This window comes from Lithobates pipiens, unplaced genomic scaffold (genome assembly GCF_037356315.1).
Source record: "Lithobates pipiens isolate NorthernLeopardFrog02 unplaced genomic scaffold, aLitPip1_a1.2 Scaffold_28, whole genome shotgun sequence".
Lineage (NCBI taxonomy): Eukaryota > Metazoa > Chordata > Amphibia > Anura > Ranidae > Lithobates > Lithobates pipiens.
This window is the reverse complement of record NW_027507789.1, coordinates 206149692-206174550: the sequence shown is the minus strand read 5'-3', so window position 1 is coordinate 206174550 and position 24859 is coordinate 206149692. Positions and strand designations below refer to the sequence as shown.

At 45.9% G+C, this 24859-nt stretch overlaps 1 protein-coding gene across 1 annotated transcript in view; it reads left to right on the top strand.

Annotated features, from left to right (window-relative positions):
• The window catches only part of LOC143936055 (protein-tyrosine kinase 6-like), a 38907-nt gene extending 14857 nt beyond the window's left edge, over positions 1-24050 (top strand). The window contains exons 8-14 of the mRNA XM_077460365.1: positions 4189-4295; positions 13420-13583; positions 15016-15166; positions 15874-16032; positions 17065-17246; positions 19384-19525; positions 23147-24050. Coding sequence (XP_077316491.1) covers positions 4189-4295; positions 13420-13583; positions 15016-15166; positions 15874-16032; positions 17065-17246; positions 19384-19525; positions 23147-23316 — 1075 coding nt within the window. The 3' untranslated portion in view covers positions 23317-24050. The remainder of the gene's footprint in view (positions 1-4188; positions 4296-13419; positions 13584-15015; positions 15167-15873; positions 16033-17064; positions 17247-19383; positions 19526-23146) is intronic.
• The last annotated feature ends 809 nt before the right edge of the window (positions 24051-24859 follow it).

Below are 24859 nucleotides of genomic sequence, written 5' to 3'. Positions count from 1 at the left end.
CCACATAGGGCAGATCCGTTTTGACTGTTTATTAAGCATATCCAAAAAATATAAATTTAAAATCTTAAAATATTAAAAATTCTCCAGACTGGTTTACAAATATTAGAACTGGTTCCGAAGTTTGCCCGAATAGCTTGATGTCAAATGTATCAGTCTATTTCAAAGTCCGTCCAAAGAGATCGGAGGAAATAGCCGAGCTGTGGGAATACAAACAGTCCACTCACCGCTTAGCACTGCTTCCTTCCGGTAACTCGACTAGGTCCTTGGAACGCAGCGCACACTATGTTGCTTCCGGCCACTGGCCACATATCATAACCAATATCTACTCCATACATTTAATAATCGCTTATGAAGCAGTTTAAATCTAGATCTATGCGAGCTGGAGACTTAACGATAATCTGCTACGGGACACTGTGTGTGTAGCAGATGTCTCTAAATCCATAAAAGACTTTATAGGTGACCACTCAGCTGACACGACTTCCCCCTTAAACCAATGGAACACACTCAAATGTGCGATACAGGGTACCCTTATACAGCACGGTTCTCGCCTTAAGAAGGCCCGAGCTAATGACATACGCAAACTCCTCACTACAATAGCTGAACTCGAACCCCTCCACAAAACGAGAACTAGACCCTGCTATTTTTGTTCAGCTTTCCAATGCCCGCAGAGACCTACTCCAGCTCCTAGAGGCACACTCCTTAATCGCCAGGGACAAAGCACGAAACCACTTCTACTCACTGGCGAATAAATGTGGTAAGCACCTGGCTAGGATCATTCACCCTAGACCCCCACGACATTCTATCCCCTTTATCGTTCAACCGGATCAAACGAAAACATTTAACACCTCTGGGATATCTGCATCCTTCAGGCAATACTACGCACAGCTATATAACCTTCCGTGCGCAACCCCTTCCGATCGGTCCCCCCCCCTCTCACGACCCCACACAAGATTATATTCTGGAGACTGCCCTACCTACTGTTGACAAAGCAGACGCGACAGCCCTCGATGAGCCCCTGATTACCTCTGAATTCTTACAGGCCATCAAAGCCCTTAAAGTGGGCAAATGCCCGTGTCCTGACGGCTTTACGCCCCAGTTTTACAAAACCTTTGCCCCCCAACTTGCACCCCTTCTGACAAAGGCCTTTAACTCGGTGGACAGTTTCAACCTCCCCTCCAAAGAATCTTTATCTGCCAACATCTCTATTTTCCCTAAACCAGGCAAGGACCCATCCCAGTGCAGCAGCTATAGGCCCATCTCCATACTTAACATAGATATTAAGTTATTCGCAAAAGTTCTAGCTACCCGTTTGTCCCCTCTACTACCTAAAATTACCCATAATGATCAAGTGGGGTTTGTCCCTGGTAGAGAGGCTAGGGACAACACCACCAAAACGATACACCTTATATCCTTGATCCAAGGTAAAGGCCTGAAAGCTTGCCTTTTATCGTTCGACGCTGAAAAGGCCTTCGATAGGGTCAGCTGGAGGTTTCTACAGCTGTCCCTAGAACAGCTTGGCCTCGGAGTTCCCTTCATCTCTAAAGTTATGTCCCTATATTCCCGACCCTCAGCTACGGTCCTAGTCAACAGTACCACATCGGCTCCCTTTGACATTGCAAATGGCACCAGGCAGGGCTGCCCCCTGTCCCCCCTCCTCTTTGTCATCATAATTGAACATCTGGCCTGCGCCATACGTCAAAACCCCTCCATTGTCGGTATTCAAACTCCATCTGCACACCACAAACTTTCCCTGTATGCCGACGACCTCTTAGTGTATATCCAGAATCCACACATCTCACTGCCATCCCTGCTTAGGGAATTCCAACGTTTTGGCACCCATAGTAAGATTAATATAACCAAGACGGAAGCCCTTAACATATCCCTCACCCCCTCCACCCTGTCCCTTCTAAAATCTAATTTCTCATTTAGATGGCAGACCAAGGGGATCTCTTACTTAGGGATCATTATACCCTCAAATCTAGCTAACTTGTTCTCCCCAAACTATATTCCTCTACTCTCCCGAATACGGAAAGACCTTGAGGAGTGGGGTGGGTCTTCATTGCCATGGTTCGGAAGGATCAATACCCTAAAGATGGACACCTTACCCAAATTCCTGTATTTATTCCAAACGGTTCCCATCCACGTCCCCAAATCATTTTTTACCTCCCTGCGCTCACTAGCCACCAGATTCATGTGGAACCGGGGACTTCCCAGAGTTAAATTTAAATTGCTTACGCTTCCGAAGACAATGGGAGGAACAGGTCTCTCTGATTTTGAGACCTACCATACAGCTGCTCATATGGCTCACATCCTAGAATGGTTCCCCCGCCCTCTCTGCAAGGCTTTGGTGACCATTGAACAAGACCTCTCTCCTGTAGACCTCCGGGCTCTTTTATGGGGTTACAAACAAGACTACACACGCTTGACATCCTTATCCCCACTGACTTTGGCCTCCTTGAAGCTATGGTATAGGAAAGGACTTAACATCACCCTTTCCTCTGACCCAGGCCCCCTCACGTCCCTTTTTGACCATCCCGCTCTTCCGCAAGGTATAGGGGCAGCCTCCCTAGGGTCCTTTAAACGCACGGAGTGGCCACAAGCTTACACATTTGTACACTCCTCGCAGGGGACTCCGGTCCCTCCGGCAGGCACTGGAGACTGGCTCACAGAATTACATATGTCCAAATTTACCAAACACCTACACTCCTCCTCTCAAATACATCGCAAGCATACCAGCTTTGAGGAACTATGTTCGCTTCCAGAAACTCCCAAACACCTCCTTTCCTCCTTATATAACTTACTGCCGACTTTAGCACAAGATCAACTCCCGCACTACACTAGGATGTGGTCTGCGGACTTGGGTGAAGACATCTCTGTGCCGGAATGGCAAACCTCTTTTCATTTCACGCACAAGTCAACCATCTCCTGCTACTCTCAAGAAAAGAACTACAAGCTCTTGTCCAGATGGTACAGAGACCCTGCAACTTTGCAAAAAATCTTCCCGTCTGCACCAGCCACTTGCTGGTGCTGTGAAACCTCAGTCGGAACATATATGCATGTCTGGTGGGACTGTGAGAGGATCCGCCCCTTCTGGACACAGGTTTTTGAATGTTATAATCTTATAGCTGATAGACCAGTTCCTATTTCTCCGAAAATTGCATTACTCTCCATACTGCCCGAGTCTAAAAAAACGCAGAGGCAAAGATTGCTTTGTTTCTTTATGTCCTCTGCTAGGCAACTGATACCCGCTTATTGGAAGACAAAGAATACTCCCCCATTGTCACGGTGGGTATCAATTATGAATGATACCATGAGAATGGAGGAGATGCTGGCATTGGACAATGACACATACACCAAATTTATAACCCAATGGTCGATCTGGCTCTGCTTCTCCTCCTCTGACACTTTGTTGAACAAAATCTCGAACACATAGGGACACTCTGGGCTCCCTTTTACCCTACCCCCCTGTGCATAACCCTTACCCCCTCTCCCCCTCCCTGCTGTTCTGTTCACCCCTCTACCACCTTGTTCCTTCTTTGTTTTGTTCTTCTCTTTCCTCTCTTCTCTCTCTTTCTGTCTCCTTTATGTTATTTATTACACATTACCTCATGTAGTAACCCATGAGCATCTCTCATTGGTATAACCTCGTGGATCAGAGAATAGGTTCTCTTTCCAATTCTCCAAGCTTACTGACGGGGACCAGCTATGGACGACAGTCGTTGACTGGCCTCCCGTAAATGTATTTCTGTTACTGTTCTTTGCATACATTTATCTCATGATGTTTACTGTTTTACTGTTTTTTCTTGAAAAGCACCAATAAAAATATTTTCAACACTAAATCTAGATCTATGTTTAAACCTTTAGGGGTAAGGCTATCTGTCAAGTAGATCCACTGAGTTTCTCTCTTTGAGAGTTCTCTTACCATATTAGAGCCCCTCCATGCAGGCTTAATATGGTCAATCCCCCAAAAAAAAGAAACCACAGAGCCATATAATAAAAATCATAATTATTGGAAGGAAACAACCACTCACATTGATGAATTAGAAAAACAGCAATAGCTAAATTTTTACTATCTGAAATGAAACTCCAAGATTACCTAGCCGGGTGATTAGTAGTAGAATATCAGACCCCAGTATGCACATTGTGTTTGTTGGTATGCTTTGGCCACTTATTGATTTCTCTTCTCAGTTGGTTTTCTGACGTGTATCGCGCAGAGGCGGAGACCCTCCTCCTGTCCCAACCAAATGGTTCTTTCCTTGTCAGACCAAGAATAGATTCACTCTATTGTCTTTCAGGTATGGATAGATGGTTAATGTAATGAGGGCCTCTGGTATTTGAAATATACTAATGACCTTTTAGACTCAGATTGCCTTTCTGAAAAGAATTTGTAACAAATGGATGCTTTGATGCACTTCCTCCTTCCAGCTGGTCTGACTTTTAGATGATAGTCGGGCCAGTAAAATGTTGGATAGTTTATCCACTCCTCCTACATTTCTGTCAATTAGTCAGAGTAGGTTGTCTTTTTTTTTTTTTTTTATCTGTGTCCCTGTGAGATGTTCTGTAGTCCTCACAGAAAGAAGTGAAACTATTGCTAACTGATAACAGTGCCGCATAGACAAAGAGTGCAGGAAGTTATGAGCTCTTTGCATTTCTGACAGCGTCAAAATATCTTTTTCTGCATTTTTTTGAACAGATATAAGTAAACATTTTTAATTAAATATTTAACAGATCAAAAGGAAGCAAATAAAAGGAGTTTGGGTTTGAAGACAAGAGTTGGGCTGCAATTTGTCTACAGACCTGAAGGTGGCACTGTCCTGCTTCCTTTAGGCTGGTGGAAATCCAATTGGGACAGATAGATCGCCTGTTATGGGCTCCAGATATTTGGGTGGCCACCTTTGACACAGAAATGTTAAAATAGCACTCAGTCACTTAAGCACACATTGTTAGTACAATGTACAATAATACTAACTTCCCTATGTTCAATATCCAATTATGGCCATTCACAGGCCTCCATATAATGTGAGACCCAGGTACTAGAAATTGAGAAAGGAATTTGGATGATGGACTTTGTAGGCACAACACTAACTACGTACTTAAAGTAATGTATTTACATTTTTATTTACAAAAATACATTTGAAACAATATTAAAATCACTGAGAGCCCATTCACACAGGGGCAACACGACTTGTAGGCGACTTGAGTCAGGCAACTTGGACACGACTTGAGTTAAGATCACAGCCCGACTTCAAAACGACTTGTGATGACTTCAAGCGCGACTTGGGACGACTTACAAGTCGCCCCAGGCCAGGCGACTTTTGCCGCGGCCAAGCAGAGAATGAGCTCAAGGGGGAACTCCACGCCAAATTTCTAAAAAAATTTTGGCGTGGGTTCCCCCTCCGAGGGCATACCAGGCCCTTAGGTCTGGTATGGATTCCAAGGGGAACCCCCTACGCCGAAAAAAACGGCGTGGGGGTCCCCCTCAGATCCACACCAGACCCTTATCCGAGCACGCTACCCGGCCGGCCAGGAAAGGGGGTGGGGACGAGCGGGCGGCCCCCCCCCTCCTGAGCCGTACCAGGCCGCGTGCCCTCGACATGGGGGGGTGCCTTGGGGGAGGGGGGGGGCGTGCGGCCCCCCACCCCAAAGCACCTTGTCCCCATGTCGATGAGGACAAGGGCCTCTTCCCGACAACCCTGGCCGTTGGTTGTCGGGGTCTGCGGGCGGGGGGCTTATCGGAATCCGGGAGCCCCCTTTAAGAAGGGGGCCCCCGGATACCGGCCCCCCACCCTATGTGAATGAGTATGGGGTACAATGTACCCCTACCCATTCACCTGTGAAATAAAGTACAAAAAAAAACACAACACAGGGAAAAAATATTTTATTGCACAGCTCCGGGGGTCTTCCGTCTTCGGGGGTCTTCTCGCCGGACTCCTCCGCTATCTGTGTGTAGCTCTTTTGCTAGCGGAGGAGTCCGGCTTTCTTCCTCCCCGCCGCCGGCCTCTTCTCCCGACTTCGGGGGTCTTGTCCCCCCTCTTCGGTTCTTCTGCCGGGCCACCGCGCCTTCTTATAGCTCTTTTACAGGCGGTGGCCCGGTCTTCTGACGCCGCCGCCGCCGCCGCCGCCTTCCGTTCTTCTCCTTCTTCTTCTCCTGGAGGTGTTGACTCGACGAGCTCTCCGGCCACAATGCCAGGGACGCGCTCCGCTGCCACTTATATAGGGACAATGGGGCGGTGTCACATGGGTTGATGTCACATGGGTTGGTCACATGGGTTGATGTCACATGGTGACCCCGCCTCCTTACCATGTGACATCAACCCATGTGACACCGCCCCATTGTCCCTATATAAGTGGCAGCGGAGCGCGTCCCTGGCATTGTGGCCGGAGAGCTCGTCGAGTCAACACCTCCAGGAGAAGAAGAAGGAGAAGAACGGAAGGCGGCGGCGGCGGCGGCGGCGTCAGAAGACCGGGCCACCGCCTGTAAAAGAGCTATAAGAAGGCGCGGTGGCCCGGCAGAAGAACCGAAGAGGGGGGACAAGACCCCCGAAGTCGGGAGAAGAGGCCGGCGGCGGGGAGGAAGAAAGCCGGACTCCTCCGCTAGCAAAAGAGCTACACACAGATAGCGGAGGAGTCCGGCGAGAAGACCCCCGAAGACGGAAGACCCCCGGAGCTGTGCAATAAAATATTTTTTCCCTGTGTTGTGTTTTTTTTTGTACTTTATTTCACAGGTGAATGGGTAGGGGTACATTGTACCCCATACTCATTCACATAGGGTGGGGGGCCGGTATCCGGGGGCCCCCTTCTTAAAGGGGGCTCCCGGATTCCGATAAGCCCCCCGCCCGCAGACCCCGACAACCAACGGCCAGGGTTGTCGGGAAGAGGCCCTTGTCCTCATCGACATGGGGACAAGGTGCTTTGGGGTGCCGCACGCCCCCCCCTCCCCCAAGGCACCCCCCCATGTCGAGGGCACGCGGCCTGGTACGGCTCAGGAGGGGGGGGGCCGCCCGCTCGTCCCCACCCCCTTTCCTGGCCGGCCGGGTAGCGTGCTCGGATAAGGGTCTGGTGTGGATCTGAGGGGGACCCCCACGCCGTTTTTTTCGGCGTAGGGGGTTCCCCTTGGAATCCATACCAGACCTAAGGGCCTGGTATGCTCTCGGAGGGGGAACCCACGCCAAATTTTTTTCAGAAATTTGGCGTGGAGTTCCCCCTTGAGAGCTGATAATTCTGTCAGAGTCGCCTCCGTATAGACGGAGATCCGACTTGGAGGCGACCTCCATTGAAATCAATGGGTACCGGTCGCCTACAAGTCGGATAGAAGTAGTACAGGAACCTTTTCTGAAGTCGGAGCGACTTCAGTAGTGTGCATTAAGACGGCTCTCATTCACTTACATTGCTTTTTAAATGTTGTCCGACCTGAGGCGACTAGGGGCGACCTGAAGTCGGATCAGGAGTTGCCCCTGTGTGAATGGGCTCTGACTATTCACAATGTTGCCTTGAAGCATAAAACACACCACCTATGGATCAAAGGTAATGGACTACTTAGTAATAAAGGAACAAGGAGCAATCTCCATGAATTACTATAGTATCATGGAGCATGAAAGGCGGTGTGTCATGATTCAGCAGGAATGCCGTTCCCTTTGTAGGACTAGAGCCGCCTGGCCCAAGCCGATCCTTCACTAAGCGGCGATGCCCAGCATCGCCGCATAGTCAAGGTCGGCGTCCTCCCCTCCCTCGGTCCTCCTCCTCCAGCAGCCTCGTTATACTATACAGGACTGCGCCTGCCAATCTGCAGCGCTAGATCCCGGCTGTCATTGGCTGCTAGAACCGCCATTTTCCTAACAACCAATGACATCACCTATGCTTCCCACCCTCATCAGCAAGTTCCTCTGCCCGGGTTTTGCCCCCCTGCAGCATGCTCCTTCGTCAAGGACTCATCCAGGTACACGTTTTTCTACTTTTTGATGGCTCGGTCACAACTCTGATGGGGAACTCTGGGGACACCCTGATGGGGGGGGGCTCTCTGATGGGGATACCTGCTCTCTAATGGGGGGCACTCTGATGGGAACACCTGCTCTGTGGTGGAAGGAATAGTCCCCCATCATTGGTGTCAGTGGGAGGAATCGATCGAGGGAAACATCACCCATTGTGGTGATTATTCTGTTAGTTTGACAAGTTAACCACTTTCAGACCGGACCATTTTGCTGGTAAATGACCAGAGGTCTTTTTACAATTTGGCACTGTGCTGCTTTAACTGGTAATTGCGCGGTCATGCAATGTTGTACCCAAACAAAATTTGCGTCCTTTTCTTCCCACAAATAGAGCTTTCTTTTGATGGTATTTGATTGCCTCTGCGATTTTTATTTTTTGCGATATAAACGTAAAAAGACCGCAAATTTTGAAAAAAAATGATATTTTCTACTTTTTGTTATTAGAAAAATCCAATAAACTCAATTTTAGTCATACATTTAGGCCAAAATGTATTCAGCCACATGTCTTTGGTAAAAAAAAAAGTCAATAATTGTATATTTATTGGTTTGCGCAAAAGTTGTCACATCTACAAACTAAGGTACGTTTTCTGGAATTTACGCAGCTTTTAGTTTACGACTGCCTATCTCATTTCTTGAGGTGCTAAAATGGCAGGGCAGTACAAAACCCCCCCAAATGACCCCATTTTGGAAAGTAGACACCCTAAGGAAATTGATAAGTGGCATGTTGAGCCCATTGAATATTTTATTTTTTTGCCTCAAGCGATTGAATAATGACAAAAAAAATTTTTTTTTTTTTTTTTTTTTTACACAAAGTTGTCACTAAATGATATATTGCTCACACATGCTATGGGCATATGTGAAATGACACCCCAAAATAAATTCTACTGCTTCTCCTGAGTACGGGAATACCACATATGTGGGACTTTTTGGGAGCCTAGCCGCGTACGGGGCCCCGAAAACCAAGAACCGCCTTCAGGTTTTCTAAGGGCGTAAATATTTGACTTCACTCCTCACTACCTATTACAGTTTTGAAGGCCATAAAATGCCAAGATGGCACAAAACCCCCACAAATGACCCCATTTTAGAAAGTAGACACCCCAAGCTATTTGCTGAGAGGCATGTTGAGTCCATGGAATATTTTATATTTTGCCACAAGTTGCGGGAAAATTACAAACTTTTTTTTTTTTTTTTCACAAAGTTGTCACTAAATGATATATTGCTCACACATGCTATGGGCATATGTGAAATGACACCCCAAAATAAATTCTACTGCTTCTCCTGAGTACGGGGATACCACATATGTGGGACTTTTTGGGAGCCTAGCCGCGTACGGGGCCCCGAAAACCAAGAACCGCCTTCAGGTTTTCTAAGGGCGTAAATATTTGACTTCACTCCTCACTACCTATTACAGTTTTGAAGGCCATAAAATGCCAAGATGGCACAAAACCCCCACAAATGACCCCATTTTAGAAAGTAGACACCCCAAGCTATTTGCTGAGAGGCATGTTGAGTCCATGGAATATTTTATATTTTGCCACAAGTTGCGGGAAAATTACAAACTTTTTTTTTTTTTTTTTCACAAAGTTGTCACTAAATGATATATTGCTCACGCATGCCATGGGCATATGTGAAATGACACCCCAAAATAAATTCTGCTGCTTCTCCTGAGTACGGGGATACCACATATGTGGGACTTTTTGGGAGCCTAGCCGCGTACGGGGCCCCGAAAACCAAGCACTGCCTTCAGGATTTCTAAGGGCGTTACAGTTTTGAAAGCCATAAAATGCCAAGATGGCACAAACCCCCCCCAAATGACCCCATTTTGGAAAGTAGACACCCCTAAATTTAGGGGTACACTAGTGAGACTAGGTAATAAATGGCGGGTGCCCTGAAACTATAAAAAAAATAACTAACCAACCAGCGTCACCTGTAACAGTTATATGGTGATCACTGGTAAAAGGGTTAACTAGGGGGCAATCAGGGGGCTTTATGCGGTAGTATATGGGGGTCCCTGGCGCTATAAAAAGCTGCGGCGAACCTAAATACCTACCTGCCTAACTAGCGTCACCTGTGACACTAATACAGCGATCAGAAAAACGATCGCTTATTAGGCTGGGTTCACACTGGAGCGATGTGGGAACGCCACGAATGCGCGGCGGGTTCCCGCATCACATGCCTCCCGGCGGCAGTTCACACTGCCCTATGCGAACTGCTGGGAGTGTCAGTGAAATGTTAATGACACCCCCAGATCAGTTCGCATATCGCAGTGCGATCTGCAAACTCGGATCGCATGGTGTGAACACCCATGCGATCCGATTCTGCTGCGGACCAAAAAAAGGGTCCCGTGCGAGTTTGCGGCGGGTGCGACACGAATTCAGCCATACTATCTGTATGGCTGAACTCGAATCGCACAGAGATCGGATGTGATTTGCACTGCAGTGCGGTGCGAATCACATCCGTTCTCATAAACCGCTGCAATGTGAACCCAGCCTTAGTGACACTGGCGACGGGGGGTGATCACGGGGTTAAACCTTTATTGGGGGGGTTAGGGGGGTACCTTAGAACTAAAGGGGGCTAACCCTAACTGCCCTAACAGTTATTACAGTCACAAATGACACCCGCCGGGTGATCAGGGGGTTAAACCTTTATTAGGTAATAAATGGCGGGTGCCCTGAAACTATAAAAAAATAACTAACCAACCAGCGTCACCTGTAACAGTTATATGGTGATCACTGGTGAAAGGGTTAACTAGGGGGAAATCAGGGGGCTTTATGCGGTAGTATATGGGGGTCCCTGGCGCTATGAAAAGCTGCGGCGAACTTAAATACCTACCTGCCTAACTAGCGTCACCTGTGACACTAATACAGCGATCAGAAAAATGATCGCTTATTAGGCTGGGTTCACACTGGAGCGATGCGGGAACGCCACAAATCCGTGGCGGGTTCCCGCATCGCATGCCTCCCGGCGGCAGTTCACACTGCCCTATGCGAACTGCTGGGAGTGTCAGTGAAATGTTAATGACACCCCCAGATCAGTTCGCATATCGCAGTGCGATCTGCAAACTCGGATCGCATGGTGTGAACACCCATGCGATCCGATTCTGCTGCGGGCCAAAAAAAGGGTCCCGTGCGAATTTGCGGCGAGTGCGGCGGGTGCGACACGAATTCAGCCATACTATCTGTATGGCTGAACTCGAATCGCACAGAGATCGGATGTGATTTGCACTGCAGTGCGGTGCGAATCACATTCGTTCTCATAAACCGCTGCAATGTGAACCCAGCCTTAGTGACACTGGCGACGGGGGGTGATTACGGGGTTAAACCTTTATTGGGGGGGTTAGGGGGGCACATTAGAACTAAAGGGGGCTAACCCTAACTGCCCTAACAGTTATTACAGTCACAAATGACACCAATGCAAAAAAAAAAAAAAAAAAAAAAAAAAAAAAAAAAGCAATTGGTGTCACTGTGACTGGGGGGGCAGGGGTAATTGGGGGGTGATCGGGGGGTAAAGGGGGGGTGTGAGTGTGCCTGGCATGTTCTACTGTGTAGTGTAGTGCTTGTGCAACTCACCGATGCTCTCTCCTCGGTGCCGGAACGAAAAATACCGACACGGAGGAGAGAATACATCACTTCCTCTCCTGTGTTTACATTACAGGAGAGGAAGTGATGTCACCGGACATTTTCATTCGTCGGGAGCGATCGCGAGGGGGTGGCCATGAATGAATGGCCGTCCCCTCGTCCGGGATCGCTCCCGAACGAATACCGACTGCCGCAGGCACCGGGCGGGGGCCCGATCGGGCCCCCGACCCGTGGGCAGGCAAGGACGTACATGTAAGCCCTTATGCCTGCCCGTGCCATTCTGTCGACGTACATCGGCGTGCGGCGGTCGGCAAGTGGTTAACTTATTTTGTTTTTGTAAACTGGCACTTTACAATAAATGTTGCACTGTATTTTCTGTGAAATATATATGCATATGAGCGTATCATTTTTTTTTATTTTTTTTTTTGGTGGGGGAGTGGATCTTGGGTGGGAGTTCAGACACTTTTTTCCCCAGGACTTGACCCCTGTGCAGGGATATCTCATCAGCAAACTTTCAAACTAATCTGTATACAAAAGATTTTATAGGGATATATAATGGACACTTTTTGGAAAAGATCATTGTTTGCAAAGTTAATCCTGTCACCAGAGTAAGCTGCATCTCTGGATTATATATAAAAATAGAGGCAGGTACTATCTTACCTGTAAGGTAATGATCAAGCCAGACTTAATTGGAGACGTAATTGGAGGTTGATTTCATAGCCCACAAAGGGAAAAACTAATAAGGGTATTTTAAAGTTGTATAGCGATTCTGGAATTGCAAGGGACCCCACACTTGTCATATTTCCATTAATCATCAATTTATTGTTCCAATGTGGACACCTATTTAAACATATACAGAGCAGATATTGAAGCAATTGATCTAAGATGCCTTAAATCAAAGTAATCCCCTTCAAAAATCCCTTCTCAAGATAGCACACACCATCAGGGTGATCCTCCGCTGCGCCTAACCCACGCAACGTGGTAAATGGTGGCTGTATGAGACGCCAAACGAGCGTCCCTTTGTATACCTGTCCCGGTCAGGACGTCAGAGCCCGAAGTGACGCTAAACGCCAGCCACTGTGCATGCGTCTGACATCAGAGATCGTGCGCAGTGAACACTAGGAGGCACAAGGCAGTATAAAGCCAGGCGAATGAGAGAGCAGAACACAGAATCCAGAAGGGGTGAGGTGACGCCACCATCCAGATACTAAAAGCGCCACAGACTGCCACTCAGAGAGAAGCTTCGTCAAACGGTGCTTTGCATCCGCGTAGTCACAATAGAGTGCCCAACCACGTGACTGGGAACCACAATGGCCAGAGGCGGTCAGGGAATCAAATAGTAAACAGTACAAAGGCAGTACAACAAGAATACTAACATATTCCTTATATAACACACAGTACATAAAAAAACAACCAAATTATATCTTAATGTCTTAAGAATTTTTCTTTTTGAGCCACAACCGTGTCATGATAGGACACAGTGTGTGAAGGGGGAGGAAAAGAAGGCTGGAGAGGGAGAGTGAATGGGAAAATGATTTATTTGATTTCCAACTGGATCTGGATTACATCCATAACCCATATCGCACAGATTGGTAAGGTCACATACTGTGGAATATATGATATATTATTTTAGCAAATTATTTTTGTAAATAAAAATTGATATACTTTTTAAACTACGTAGTTAGTGTTGTGCCTACAAAGACCATCATCCAAATTATTTTCTCAAATTCAAATATATCGGGACGTGGCATATATGTACCTATTTCTCGTATACACGGTACCACACTGTGATGATGCAAATTCGATCTGTCAGGTCCTAGAAACCCACATCTTACACCTGTTTCTTCTCTCTCCAGTGCGGAACAACAAGGGAGTCATGCATTATGCTATTAAAAGAGGAGATACGGGAAGATTCTTCATCAGTGAAGAAAGATCTTTTACCTGCATCCACGATCTGGTCATTTACTACCAACATCACCTAAAAGACCACGGCTGCCTACCGCTCATACCATTTATAAAAGTAAGAAATATCTAAGAATAAAAAAAAAAGCAGCCTGCACATCTGTCTCTAAAAGGCCACCTTAGTAGAAAAGCATACTATATTAAATGGTCAGTCCCCCAAAAACTGAGATTTCCTAATTGATGAATTGAAGCAACTCTGTCACTGATTCAAAAAATAAGGCCAATCTGTAAAAGAAGACTGCTTATGCTTACCTGTTCAACCTGCCATTCCTTTGTTTCTCTTGGAGAGGAAACCTGTTGGTAAAATCTTCAACATTCCACGCACCAATAGATATGTAAATTGCTCTGTCCCCCACAACTCACTGTGGTTCCATTTAATGGCCCCTACATCTCTACTGTGAGTTGAGTAACACAAATGTTAGCGGGAACACCCTAAATTCCTGATAAACAGTATCAGAGCCAGGAATTATGTAGGGAGACCACACTATGACCACACTTGTGTGTATCAGAGCCAGTGCCTGAATCGGCCAACCAGAGTACACCTATGTAAGGTCTAGATGCAGACACTCCAGTAAAGAATAATAGCGGTAACTCTAGCCCTACAGCCCCCACTTCCCTTAAGGGACCTATCATACTAAATTGCCCCCCCCCCCCTCGGGGGGCTTAATACACAAACCTTTATATCCAGGCTGTAGAATATCTCTAGAGGGCCCAAAGTAGAAGAGAATGGATGTACCATACAGCAATGGCAAAACCAATATGGAGACACTCTGGAGGATTCAGGGCTGGCAGCTAGCAGCAGGCATAATCCAAGAACATAGCAAAGGTCAGGCAGCAGACAGAGAACTCTGAGAACATAGCAAAGGTCAGGGCAGGCAGCAGACAGTAGAGAAATCTGAGAACATAGCAAAGGTCAGGGCAGGCAGCAGACAGTAGAGAAATCTGAGAACATAGCAAAGGTCAGGGCAGGCAGCAAACAATAGAGAAATCTGAGAACATAGCAGAGGTCAGCAACAGGAACAAACCAACAAACAGGTAAGGCACTCTTGTTAAGCAGGAAACACTATGGCAAGCACAGAGGTATGGGCCGATGCACTTTAAAAAGAATGTCTCCTGCACCATTGACCAATCCCAGAGCTGAGGGGAGTGTGATCAGACTCAATACCCAACAGCTGACAGACAAGGAAAGAAAGACAGGGGTTAGTAGCCGCTGAGAGGTTCTAGGAGCTGTTTCCTGTTGCCCAGCCACTGGGATGCTAGCCAAGCAGAGGAGGAGCAGCCAAGACAGGGCACTGCTGAGTTGAAAGCAGACATTGAGGGCCGCTGGTGGACAGTTGAGTGTGCAGGTGGCCTTACAACCTAGAACTATAATAGCACAAAGCTGGTTACTGACGGGTAAATGAGAATGTGTCTAAAGCTTGAAAGGCTGCTCTATGTTCCATTTTTCTTCACTTTAAATTTACTTACAAGAGGATGTTTTGCCCTTATAGGATCCCAGCCACATGCAGGAAAGCTGGGAGAGGCCCTCACCAGACTATACTTTGGAGGAAAAATTGTGCTGGACTAAATTTGATGAAATGTCTTTTTGGAAAGGCAAGATGACAGAGGGAAGAAAAGTCCTTATCCAGACCATTTCTAAAGGTTTGTGGATGATTATGTAACATTGAGGAAGTGAGGTGGACTCAGAACTTGTATTCTGGTGCCCAGGTTAGGATTCAATTGCTAGTGTGTCCAACCACACCTGTACCTTGTTCCCAGCCTCTAATACCTGCAATATGACATTAGCATATGCTTTGCATAACAATAAACACACTGAATGGCAGGATATGCTTCCACTGACTAGCAGGAGGTGCACTCTATGCTTCTACATAGTCATGACAATCAGGTTTAAGGTTCACTGTACAAGAATGAGTTTTACAGAGTTCTTAAATAACAAAATAATTATCCATAATGGAAAAAGCTGCAATGATGCAATTGCTCTGGTCCGTACTTTGCTGGATCTACTATTCCATCTGACAATGGCAGTGTTCTGCAAAGTGCTTTAGGTCCAACATTACATGAACCAATCTGTCTAAGCTCTACCATCCTCAAAGTCTAAACTCCACCGTTCTTTCCTGGAGAGTTAACCATGTAAAAGTTTCTTATCTCTATCATGGGGGGGGGGGGGGGGGGGTGCACACTTTGGCCTTAGATGTAAAATGACATTGTAACAGCACTGGTCAGAAGATCCAGTCACCTGAACCACCATGGGTGACATACACTCCAGTTGCACAAGTTTGAAATGAAATGTCCTCTATCCTACATATGTCTTGCCACTACCTCTTCATTTCCTTTATCTCATTACACAGAGTTTTTTGAAAGAAGAAACGTAATGGTTGGGATTGAGATTCTGAAGAAACTAAATCACAAGAATATCATTAAATTGTATGCCTTGTGTACCACCAAGGATCCTGTCTATATTGTCACAGAGATCATGGAGAAAGGAGACCTTCTCAGCTTTCTACGTGGTCAGTAAAAACCTTTATTTTTAATTATAAATTATAATTTTTTAATTATAAAAGTAGGACACCAACATAAACAGCCCTAACAAGCAGGACCCCATTTTATCCAAGCAGTATTTCCAACCTTGGAGAACCAACTGCACTTCTTGAAATTTACAGCTTGGACAAAAAAAAGAACTCATTTAGTTGTCAGAATAAGACCATGCTGGACCACCAACTCCATGATGGGTCTTCAAAGTACACCTTGATGTGTATCTAAACCAAATAACAAGGACATGATAATATCAAGATGATAAAGGCAGTTGTTGGGTGCGTGCTTGTGACAGCGCGGTTCCCTGCCATGGTGTATGTGGCCCAGAGTTCTCAACTAGGCAGGTTGAGGGTCTTCCAAGATGATTGTGTAATTTTGAGGAAACTGTTTTTTCAGTTTACTCCATGGTTGGTAGAATTGGGTTTGAGACCTGGAGAATGGAGATTTCATAGTGATTTGGGTGGGAAGAAATCTCCAATCCTGAGACCAAGTTTTGGGAATAGACAGGAAAATGATTGTGCAGGTGTGTGCGGGTCTTCTTGTAGAGGCAGGAACAGGGTTCTGGGCTCCAACCTCCCGAGGAGTCCAAGTGGATGCAAGGGAGCAGCCACTATTGTGCATGACTGCATTGTGCAGTCTGACAGACCAGACAGAGGGCCTGAGGTTGAGGGCTGGAGCAGTAGGGAGCTGCAGGAACGAGTGTCAGCAGAGGTACAGAAGAACAGGGACACTGTTACTTGGTCAAGAGGCCTAAACCCTGAGCAGTGGTGCTGACCAGAGCGCCAGGTAGATCGGGATTTTTTGTTAGCATTGTTTCTGTGTAAAGTTGAAACCCCTACGTGGGAATCCTGAATGGACTGTTTGTTTTTGTTTAATAAAAGTGGGCCAACAAACCCTAAAAACAGCAGAACCGGCATGGACTCAACTCAATGGTGAGCGCTACCCTGAGCTAAACAACCCCCAAACATTACAGTATAAATATTCTAAATCCCACTTTCTTTCTGTAGGGGAAGAAGGAACCCACCTAACAAACCCAGAACTCCTGCACATTGCTGATCAAGTGGCAGACGGCATGGCCTACCTGGAAGTAAAACGTGTGCTGCATCTCAACTTGACGTGTAGCAGCATCCTGGTTGGAGAAAACCTAGTTTGCAAAATCTCCCAATTCGAATTTGCCATCCTGAAAAAGGTTTGACCCAAAGAGGACTGTCAGTCAAAACAGAAAGCTTTTTCCCACAGAGAATAAAATCGATACAAGTAATCTATACACATAGCATGGATTAAAAAAACAAAATCACAGATGTGTTCCTTTCTCTGTCCTGCAGTAATTCAAACTTGCCTTACCTTGCCTTTAACCTCTTCACGCCGGCCGCACGCATATATGCAGCCTCTGGGCGTGTGGGCCTTCATGAGTGGCCAAATATATGCAGCTCTGTGTAAACCACTTACCATGCTGAGAGCGCGCTCCCTGTGTGCTCCCTGCAGGGTGGCAGGTGGTTACCGGAAAGCTCCTGATGCATACTACCGATCGGGAGCTTTCAGATCATGTGACCGCTGTGACAGCCAATCACAGGGGTCACATGTACCGAGTGCCCACCTCCCGGCGTTAAGAACCCTTAAAAGGCAGAGAGGCAGTCGGTGGGAAGGTGTTAAAAAGTTACTTTTGAACAGATCACTATTACCAGATTATTCTCTGTGGTATTATAAGAAAAACTGAAGAATCTGCACCCCTTTAGCCTTTGAGAGTAAAACCTCCCATTGCGGGGGGAAGCCAGTAATTTTATTTGCAGCTCTGTGCTGGTTTCTGGGAAAAGCACGGATTTAATCAAAAAAAAAAAATCATATGCATTCAGTGTACATAACACATTCATGCTACCATATTACCATGAAGCAACATTTAACCACTTCAGCCCCGGAAGGATTTGCCCCCTTAATGACCAGGACATTTTTTGCGTTACGGCTCTGCATCGCTTTAACTGACAATTGCGCGGTCGTGTGATGCTGTAACCTTAACTAAATGCATGTCCTTTTTTTTTTCCCAAATTAGGAATTGGACTTTATAGGCACACCCATATAAATTGCTTAAAATGTAATATGTTTTTATTTGAATAGTGTTAAAACAGCAGGTACATACATAAAGTTAAAAAACATTCTAATGATTGACCTAAATAGCACGCATACCGCCAGTAATACTAACTATTCCCAAGTATAAATACAATAGTTTGAATTGAATATTCCAAAGATTGATACGATTGTGTGGTTGAGGCATAATAAAGATAATAAATAAAGATAAAGATAAATAAATATCTTTGCTAAAATAAAGATCGCTCATAAAGGTCGCTCTACATCTTGCATGCGTCAGCGCTTCAGGAGCTTGACAATTGCGCGGTCGTGTGACGTTGTACCCAAACAAAATTGGCATCCTTTTTTTCCCACAAATAGAGCTTTCTTTTGGTGGTATTTGATCACCTCTGTGGTTTTTGATTTTTGCACAAACAAAACAAAAACAAAGAGCGACAATTTTGGAAAAAATATATTTTTTTCACTTTTTGCTATAATACATATCCAAAAAAAAAAAAAAAAGGTATTCATCAGTTTAGGCCGATATGTATTCTTTTACATATTTTTGGTTAAAAAAACTAAATAAAATCGCAGTAGGTGTATATTGATTAGTTTGCGCGAAAGTTATAGCTTTCTACAAAATAGGAGATAGATTTATGGCATTTTTATTATTTTTATTTTTTACTAGTAATGGCGGGGATCTGTGATTTTTAGCAGGACTGCGACATTGTGGTGAACAGATCGGACACTTTTGACACTTTTTTTGGGACCATTGACATTTATACAGCGATCAGTGACAGAAATATCCACTGATTACTGTGTAAATGATACTGGCAGAGAAGTGGTTAACACTAGGGGGTGATCAAGAGGTCAAATGTGTTCCCTCAGCTTGTTCCAACTGTAGGGGAGATGAGCTACCAGGGACATGACAGATCACTGTTCCTGATCACTGGGAACAATAGATCTGACATGTCCCCTGTCAGAAAGGGGAGTTGCCTTGTTTACAAAGGCAGTTCCCCATTCTGCCTGTGTAACAGGCGATCGCGGGCCGCCGGCGGACATTGAGTCCGCCCGACCCGTGGGCAGGCTCCCGCTGCTGCAGTATAACGACATCGGCTGGTTGGATAGTGGTTAAAGCGTGCAAATTGAAATAGAGAGGTGTTTGTTTTTTTGGCGTGGTGCACAATTTTAGTGTTTTAGGCAAATGTCTTATTGCCTAAAGGCTAGTATTTTCATTAATAAGAATGTTTTTCTTTATCCTACAGAGTGATCCTGTTAATCTAGTTCTAGCACATTGGATGCCTCCAGAGGTTCTAGAGAGGGTGATATTTTATGACAAAAGAGATGTGTGGTCTTTCGGAGTTGTCCTGTATGAGATTTTCACTCTGGGCCAAACCCCATACACAAGTAAGATCATTTTCCTCTGCAGCTATAAAATTCTCATTCTCCCAGTAGGAAAAAGAAGCAGCGAGATGCTTGACCACAACCACCTGAACTCATGTACTGGTCATGCTTAACAAGAATATTTTCAATTTGAAAGGAGCGCCACCTAGAGTGCCCTGCAAAACCACAGAGCAAGCGCTAATTCCAGGCAAGCTTTCATGGGGCTCAAGAATATTTTCAATTTGAAAGGTGGAACAGGTCTTTATAGGGGTGCCACCTAGAGTGCCCTGCAAAACCACAGAGCAAGCGCTAATTTCAGGCAAGCTTTCATGGGGCTAAGCAACCTTCCACAATTACCATGTCAGCCTGGAGGTTGGACGTTTAAGCTCTGAGCACTGCATTATAAAAATGCAAAGACCACGAACCCTGGAGCACCAAGTAAGGAAGGTCCGTAACATAATGCGGGGGTTGGTGTGGACATGTGATTGGTTGATCACGACCCTGCAATACCACCATATGTTAGAAGTGGTTGCTGCCTCTCAGACCTGTCAGAGCAGTAATAGGCAGAGCTGATGGCTCTTCCTCAGTTCTAATGGGTCAAATAACACTGCTGAGGACTTCCCTCAATCTGGCGGGCGCATATGAGGTCTGATGAGTGAATTTTACAGAGATGGAAAAATCTGACCGTGGACAACTTTAGCTTAAATGGGTAGATGTGTGTACTGGAAGGGTATTTTTGTTTATGAAGGGGACATGAATGTTAGCTACTCCTGACCTCTGCATGGTGTGTTAGGTACTACTGACCTCTGCACTTTGCATTACATACTATTGACCCCTAAATTGTCAGAGCAGTATAAGGCAGAGCTGATGGCTCTTCCTCAGTTCTAATGGGTCAAATAACATGGCTGAGGACTTCCCTCACTCTGGCGGGCGCATCTGAGGTATGATGTGTGAATTTTACAGAGATGGGGAAATCTGACCGTGGACAACTTTAGCTTAAATGGGTAGATATTTGTACTGGAAGGGTATTTTTGTTTATGAAAGGGAGATGAATGTTAGCTACTCCTGACCTCTGCATGGTGTGTTAGGTACTACTGACCTCTGCACTTTGCATTATTCTATTGACCCCCTACACTCTGCATTTTGTACTAGTAATCTCTAAACTCTGCACTACATACTACTGACCTCTGCAATACTTGAGATCCATGCACACCTCGAGATCCCTCCTTACTACTGACCTCTGCAATACTTGAGATCCATGCACACCTCGAGATCCCTCCTTACTACTGACCTCTGCAATACTTGAGATCCATGCACACCTCAAGATCCCTCCTTACTACTGACCTCTGAATTCTGTTACTCATGATACCTTCACTCTGCATTAACTAATGTAGATCCCTGCACTGTACATTATACACTACTGATCTCTAAACTCTGTGTTACTTACTCCTGACCCCTCCACTATGCATTAAAGACTACTGACCCCTGAACTCTCACTTCTTAGTCCTTACCCCTCCCCTCTATGTTACATACTACTCTCCCCTGAACTCTGCGTTACTTACTACTGACCCCTGAATTCTTCAAACCTTCTTTACTCCAATACAGACTTGCTAGGTTATCGTTTTATTAAACAAAAAAGCATTCTGTATCCTGAGATCCTATGATCTCTTCCATGTTGTTCAGGTAGGTCTCCATGTCTCTAGGATTGCCAACTCCTCCTCTAAAGTGAACATGTTGATTTGTTGTGAATAGAACCCCCACCCCCCCGCCCCCCCCTGGTTCGGTTCGCACCAGAACACCTCGACCAGGCAAAAAGTTCTAGCGGACATGAAAACCCTATCAAAGTCTATGGGACACGAACATGAAAAATCAAAATTCCTCATTTTAAAGGCTTACATGCAAGATATTGCCATAAAAATTGTATGGGCACCCGGGTACTGCGCTACAGGAGTAAGCTGTCTTCACTAGAGTCTCTCTCAAATTCTTGGGGAAACGTTGGGTAACCTAGAGCATGTGGCTCTATAGAGAGACACTGTATAGCACCAGAGCTACAGTTTTTTTATGACCTGGACACAAGGTCCATTTCTCGCTAGGAAGAGCATTGTTGTGTAGTCCAATAGGGAGGATCAAGTTGTGGGGCTGAGTTTTAAAGGAGAATGGATATTTGCCCATAACTTCATCTGCCTATATTTCTGGAATGTTTTTAAACATGGTTTTCACTGGAGGCAACTTCTGTTTATGTATTTTTCCATCTTATTGTAGCCCCCTGGTCCTAAACTAGGGCTATCATGTAAATGTAGTTTTTGGCTGGGCTGTAGGCAGCTCAGAGTGATTGTAAAGTTTATCTGGTCTTTCCCTAATCTTCATTAGGTTGTGCATTTCGCACTGTCACCAGTAGGTGTCACCAGTAGGTGTCACGGGTACAACAGGCCAGTTTGAGTACAACTAGACCGATTTATCAATATTTATTCTTCCAGCCAGCCCAGTAGGAGGTTCTTGGCCACTGCTGCATTCTGGGAGAAGTTATATATTTGGGCAGGGCCATGTGCTCGCTCTCTTGCCTCAGGCCTTCTTGGCCTGAGGACGTGCTGCTGAAGTGAAATCTGCAAGTAGGCCCAGAAGCCTGCCTGGGGCCTACTAATCCTGAGGTGGTCCTTAGGCTGTCTTGCCAAGCCAAACTGAGAAGATCCAGGGGAGGACCCTTGCTGGAGAGAGCCAGGATGAAGGCCGATCTCTCAGAGGGACCTGGTGATTCGTTTGGAGGACGCACCTACATCTAAAACATGCTTACAGTGTTGCCGGGTCGGCTTAAATGTTCTGAAACTGTGAAGCTGGATCGTGTTCTACATTTGAAAACGTGTTTGCGGTATCACCGGGCCAGCTTAAAGGTTCTGGTACTGTGAAGCTGTACTTTTTCTGGATCTAAGGAGACTGTAATGATCTGTTACTGGTATCTCAGACCCCTATTCATCTTTCCTACTACCTTCTACCAAGTTCTACATTAAAGTGGTTGTAAACCCACTTTTTGGACTTCTACCTAGAGGTAAGCCTAGAATAAGGCTTACCTATAGGTAGCGGAAATATCCCCTAAACGTGCGCCGTTTAGGAGATATTTCACTTGTAGTCCACTGAAAATTCCAACGGCGCATGCAAGGGAAATAAACAAAACTAAGTGCTGTTTCTTCCCTAGCCTGTGCCGTTAATCGTGGCTCCCGTGCGCATGCGCGGGAGTGACGTCACGTGTTGTAGTCCGCGGCCCGGAAGGGAGTGGGCCAGAAGATGGACGCTGTCTACACAGGGGACATCGCTGGATTCTTTTGCAGGTAAGTGGCACATAATAGGCTAGTATGCAATGCATACTAGCCCATTATGCTTTTCATTTGCAGGCTTTGCAGCGAGCAAAAGAGGAAGTAAACCTCATTAGGGTTTACTTCTTCTTTAATGCTTTATAAAGATCAAAAGTGACTGCCGCCCAGTTTCTGTTCAAACCTCCACAACTCAGCCCTGGGGTAAATGCTAGCTCACTCCCTGCCTCTGGAGGTTACACCCCGATTTCAGTAGACCCGGTGGGCGCTACATTATGTTTAGTTTGAACTTCCCAGGTGTAAGGCAGGTTACTGTTAATATTTTTTTTTGTCTTCCCAGCTCTTAAAAGTTTGGAGGAGGTGCGTACAAAGGTGACATCAGGATACAGACTGCCCCAACCTCCCCTGTGCACTGGCGACATCTACAGTTTGATGCTGGGGTGTTGGCACCAGGACCCAGATAGTCGACCTTCATTTCAGGAGATTGTGGAAAGCAACATTTTTAACTAGCGATCATCGCAGCCGACTCTTCTTTGAAACATTTCTAACCTACATTTTATGTAAATCTTATATTTATGCTAAATTGTTATTTCTTTGTCTTTCCTACCATACAGAAGGTGAGAATGTGTCTGGAGATGGCGCCCCTCCTGTGGAACGCAAGACTATTTGGGTGCCTCCCCAGTATGCGGCATGGTTCTGCCTGTCTATTGCAGTTAAAGTTATATACTGTACAGCAGGGGCGTTGCCAGGTCTACAAAAGGTCTGGGGCTAGAGCCCATAGCAGCGTAGTAAAGAAAGTCATACGCTTGGGCGGGCATACACATGTATATACAGTAATATACGTGTGTGTATATATCCCCAGAGAGCCCCCCACTTACATCCAGGTCCCCAGCGAGCCCCCCTTACATCCAGGTCCCCAGCGAGCCCCCCTTACATCAGGGTCCCCAGAGAGCCCCCCCTTACACCAGGGTCCCCAGAGAGCCTCCCCCTTGCATCAGGGTCCCCAGAGAGCCCCCCCTTGCATCAGGGTCCCCAGAGAGCCCCCCCCTTACATCCGGGTCCCCAGAGAGCCTCCCTCCCCTTGAAGACCCCTGCAGTGACTCGGGGCTATGGGCCTCAGATTCAGGGCTATAGCCCCAAAAGCCACCCCCTAACGACGCCACTGCTGTACAGGGTTATAACTTATGCTTTTCAAAATATATAAGCAAACCCGGGAAGTGTGCCATCTCCACTTTATTAAATCTTAAAAGGAAATAAAAAAAATAAAAATAAAAAAAAGATCTATGTATTGTGTTTTATTCTGACACATACTATACTTTATATTGCACTCAAGAACTCCAAGCAAACAGCTAAATGCACATTTAAAATAGATATAAAGGGAAGAGTTTTTCCTGCCAAAGGATTTTAAATTCTGCTGGTCTTGTGATCCAGGCACACCCCCACCCCCACCCCATGCATTAAACAGCCAATTCCTGGACCTCTCTGAAGCCTGCACCGCAGTCAAGCAATACATCTTGGTCTAAGATCTAGCCAATCCTATGATTGGACAATGGTGGAACAACACACTGATGAGGTCACCCTCTGCTCTTCCCTCCTCTCAGCATGTTCACAGAGTTAAATAACAGCACTGGACAATTTAATGGAGTCCCCTAAGCCCCTAGAGCTTCCCTTCCCTCCACCAGTATGAATACTTATGCACAGAGGATTGACATCAAGACAGATTCCTTTACGTAATGATATTTGAAATTCATATCTAACTGGATTCAATTGTGTTTTACATTTTTCTGGAGCTCTACCTTTATTTATGACATGACTTAGCAGTGCTTAACCACTTTCAGACCGGACCATTTTGCTGGCCAAAGACCAGAGCACTTTTTGCGATTCGGCACTGCGTCGTTTTAACGGACAATTGCGCGGTGGTGCGACGTGGCTCCCAAACAAAAAAAAATGTCCTTTTTTTCCCCACAAATAGAGCTTTCTTTTGGGGGTTTTCGATCACCCCTGCGTTTTTTATTTTTTGCGCTATAAACAGAAAAAGACTGACCATTTAGAA